Source organism: Crocodylus porosus, unplaced genomic scaffold, assembly GCF_001723895.1.
Source record: "Crocodylus porosus isolate Cpor-Errol unplaced genomic scaffold, CroPor_comp1, whole genome shotgun sequence".
NCBI lineage: Eukaryota > Metazoa > Chordata > Crocodylia > Crocodylidae > Crocodylus > Crocodylus porosus.
In genome coordinates this window covers 119,752,676-119,756,659 of record NW_017728943.1, presented here as the reverse complement: position 1 = coordinate 119,756,659, position 3,984 = coordinate 119,752,676, and the positions used below count along the sequence as shown (strand labels likewise).

Sequence of the window (3,984 nt, the reverse complement as noted above, 5' to 3'; positions counted from 1 at the left end):
GGGCTCCCTCCGGCCGTGTGCTCGGGTGCCCGGCGCTTGCAGCGGGCCCGCGGGGGGGCCGCATCACTCTTGATGCCCCCCTGTAGCCACCCAGGTCTGCCCTGCTGGGGTTAAGCCAGGCCCTTCATACCCGAGACGAGCAGGGTGGTGATGGACAGCCCTTGTAGGGGCGCCCAGGGCTGTAAAGAGAGCTTTGCAATGAACTCAAGGTAGAGTTTGGATTATGGTTGTAGGGGGCAGGGAGGTGGCCTAACTCAGTGGGTTTCAACCTTTTTTTGTACCAGGACCCGTTTGTACACTGATGGCCAGTGCTGACCCAGCGCTGGCTTCTGACCCTTTGCCCCCAGCCCCTCCCCCAAGCAACCCCTCACAGGCTGGAGCTTTGCCAGCCTGCAAGGGAATAGCCATCGTTTTCCTCCTTGAAAGGGGAGTTTCAAAAGTTTGTTCGCAACCCTTTCCTATATGTGACCCACTTCTGCGTCGTGACCCACAGGTTGAGAAATGCTGGCCTAGGCCACCTTTAGGGACCACTTCCAGGCCTGCTTCTCTGTGACTGGAGGGGAAATGGACCCTGTGCTTCTCAGCCTTCACCCTCGGAGAGCTGAGCCAGCACCTAATTCGCGTTTGCTTTCTGAGGACAGAAGAATACAAGGGGGATTGGACACACGTAGGGCAGAGGGCTTTTAAGGCCTGGGATTCCCATTTGGAAATCTCTGGGTTCACCCGAGGCACAGTGTTACCAGTGCTAGCATCGCGCACCAACCCTGATAGGATCTCAAGGCACCCCAGGGGGCTGTGCCACTCAGGTTGAGCATCTCTGTTTTGAAGCTGAACTGTGTTCAGTGGTCTTCTTGAGAGACGTAGCAAATGCTTCTTACCGGTTGACAGTGCTGCCTGGAGCATGGGGCTGGACTAGATGACCTAACTGAAAAGCTTCCTTCCCCTATCCTAAAATGTCAGATGCCTTGTCAGGGGAAAGGATTCCCACTAGGACAGCAGCCTGTATTGGCTGTGGGCCCCTGAAAGGGTAAAGGACCGTTCTGGAATAGGAAAAATCTCTGTCCTCCTGCCCTGCCCCTATTTTGTGTCCGCTCTGAGGGCATGGATCTACTTTTCTCCTGCAACCTCCAAGGAGGATAATCTAACCCAAAAGTCCCTTAGCCTTTATTTCTGCACTGGGGATGTGGGGGTTGTGTTTACCTTTCCAGTCCTTGTCTGCTGCCATTTCTAGACAGGGGCATACGAGAAGGGGGGGGCTCCCTTCCAAGGCTTCCGGGAAATTCTGAATAATCTAGCAGAGAAAGCAACCGTAATTTTAACCTGTGCTTGTTATTGCCAGTAATGGAATCGCCTTCACATGCGAAAAGATATCAGTTCCATTTGCAGTGTCATCCCCAGCTCCAGTTTCTAAGGCTGAGTTTCTTAATTAGGAGAGTAATCTCTGCAGAAAGATAGTGGTATTTCCTGAAGTTTCCTGCTGTTCACTGAGAAGTAGACTTCTCAAGCCTTGTTGTAGAAGAACAGTAGATTGGCAAACTATAAAGACTGGGGTAATGATAAAAAGCAGGTATAAATTGAAGGTATTTTGATGGGCTTATTCCATTCTAAGTCATGTGGACACTAATACTGAAACAGTCTGGAAAACTAATGCCAAAAGGTTATAGAGCAAAAAGGATATGTTTAAGAAAAATTGATGCTATATTACTTTTATCTTGCAGTGAAATCATTCAGAGTTCAAAGAAAGTCTTGGCCTCCTTGAAGAAAAAACACCCTATGCTTAAGCCAACGCTTGCAATTTTACAGGTACTGTGTATGTGTTGTATTTAATTAAAGGATTGCTTTTTGGTACTTCCTTTTTGAAACTTAAAAATTTAGAAAATTTGTTTTGGACAAGAATCTAATCTTGCATTTGTATTATAAGGAGGGAAGCAGAACAGTGTTTAATTAGTGTTCATAGTGATGTTTTCTAAGTCAGCGTACCGTTAAATGTCAAATTATATCTAATAGTAAGTGCTTTATTAACACACGGTATTGCTCATACTTTTTTAAATGCAGAAGAATCGTCTAATGTTTAAACATCTCTGTGGATGATCAACAGCAGATTTTGCTGCCAAGCCATAAAGACCCTTTTCACCTGTGTTTGAATGCATAAGCATACTGCTTAGATTATGTCTATTTTTGTAGAAAGTCATAAGAGATCTTTCTTTGGGTTTCTTATGTGACCACCTTTCACCGTCTGGGCGTAGACACCCTTGTCGTCTTGTTCATAGTTGGTTTGGACTGCTAGACAAGAAAGACCTCTAGTGCCTGTACTCTGTGGCTGCCTGTAAGGGAAACCACGAATTCTGCGTACGCTGAAGTTTGTCTTCTGACTGGCTTCAGTCATTTTTTTTATCAGGACCTTGAACCTGAACTTGATTCAGGATGCTTTAAAATTAGTAGAAGTAAGGGAAAAACAATAAAGGACTTATTCATTTCCCTGTTATTTTTTGCTTTCATTTTGAGTGTAGTGATTTTATATTTTATATTTAAAAAAAAAAAAACCCCCACCAACAACAGACTAGTAACAGTCAATTGCCTAAAATCATTGTTTTGTTTAATTTTGTGATCAAAGTTAAGTTCAGTACAGATTTCTTGGGAATCGTAAATACTGCTTTCATTTGATGTTTCTAATCTGTGGAAATGATTGAAAAATCTCCTGAAATTCAGATGTAGATAAGATGGCAAAGGTCTGTTCTTTATTAAAATGCAGGTAGTTACAGAGGCTGGATCACTAAGATAACTGGCATTTGCTTCTAGGCATGTGTTTTGTATCTGCTCCAGATGAGGAACAGCAAAATGCTGTTGTAAAGATAACTTTTTGGTGGTGTTTGTGAAGACTCAAAGACTTTGGTCTTTAAAAAACAACAGATTACCTCAGGAGCGACCAAAATATGGCCTGTTGACTGGATCTGGCTTGCGAAGCTGTTTCATCTGTAGGGACCTACTGAATTCGCAGTGGAAGTGGTATGTGCAGTGGCTCCTTTAATATCTTAAATGGTCCCCTGTGCACACCTTCTCCTCCGCCCCCATGCACACCTTCCCCCACCCCGGTGCTGATTAGCAGAGGACCCCGCTGCTTCCTCCTGAACAGCAGGAAAGCTAAAAACACGGTTTTAAACATGACGCCGTTTTTGGCTCTAAGCTAGTCAGCAGTAAACAGTGAGACCCCTCAGCCAATCAGCAGCGAGAGGCAAAAACGGCACCATATTTAAAACCTCAGTTTTTGCCTCTCCACTGGAGTGAGCCGCCAGCAGGGCCTCTCCACCAGTCAGCGGGGGGGTAGGGGCGGGTGCGGGGGGGGACCTGCAAGATTAAAGGAGCCAGAGTACCACCCCACTTCTGCCATTAATTCAGTAGGTCTCTAGTCAGCTGACCTGTGGGGCTCTCCACAGGTTTGGAAATTTAACTGTGTGATAAGCAGTGGCAACATTAATTGCAGGAACCATGGCAATATCTGGATCCGTGGGAACCTCTGTGAGCTGGATCTAGAACGTAGAGCTGCATCATCTGGCCCATTGGACTGAAAATATGGTAGTGACAGACAGCTACTGCAGCAACTGATGCTGTTGCTGCCAAATTCTAGCCCCAGGGGCTGGGATGACTTGACTCCATGCTCTGGGTTGGCCCATGGACCAGCCCTGTACCATTCATTCCAGCCCTTCAGTTCCAGTTGGGGCCCACTGGTCTACATCACAAAGTCCATCATAATATTTGACAGTAGTTTGCACCTGTATTAGTAGCTGCACTAGAGGTAAAACATAAATTTATGACACTTTGGAACAGAATAGCATATGTTTCTGTTGTCATTGCCTATGCTTTTCTTATTCTATGGAAGCAGAGAGAACTGTAACAGCAAGATGTGGGGGGATGTGGGTGCACTAGAAGGGTGCAATAGGCTACAAGCTGACCTTGACAGGTTGCAACGGTGGGCGGATGAGAATA

The 3,984-nt window shown here is 45.9% G+C and overlaps 1 protein-coding gene across 4 annotated transcripts in view; it reads left to right on the top strand.

Annotated features, from left to right (window-relative positions):
* The first annotated feature begins 1,721 nt into the window (after nucleotides 1-1,721).
* The window catches only part of MTHFD1L (methylenetetrahydrofolate dehydrogenase (NADP+ dependent) 1-like), a 276,586-nt gene continuing 274,323 nt past the window's right edge, over nucleotides 1,722-3,984 (top strand). For all 4 annotated transcript variants that reach the window (XM_019550079.1, XM_019550076.1, XM_019550078.1 and 1 more), the window contains exon 1: nucleotides 1,722-1,803. In XM_019550079.1, coding sequence (XP_019405624.1) covers nucleotides 1,774-1,803 — 30 coding nt within the window. In that variant the 5' untranslated portion in view covers nucleotides 1,722-1,773. The remainder of the gene's footprint in view (nucleotides 1,804-3,984) is intronic.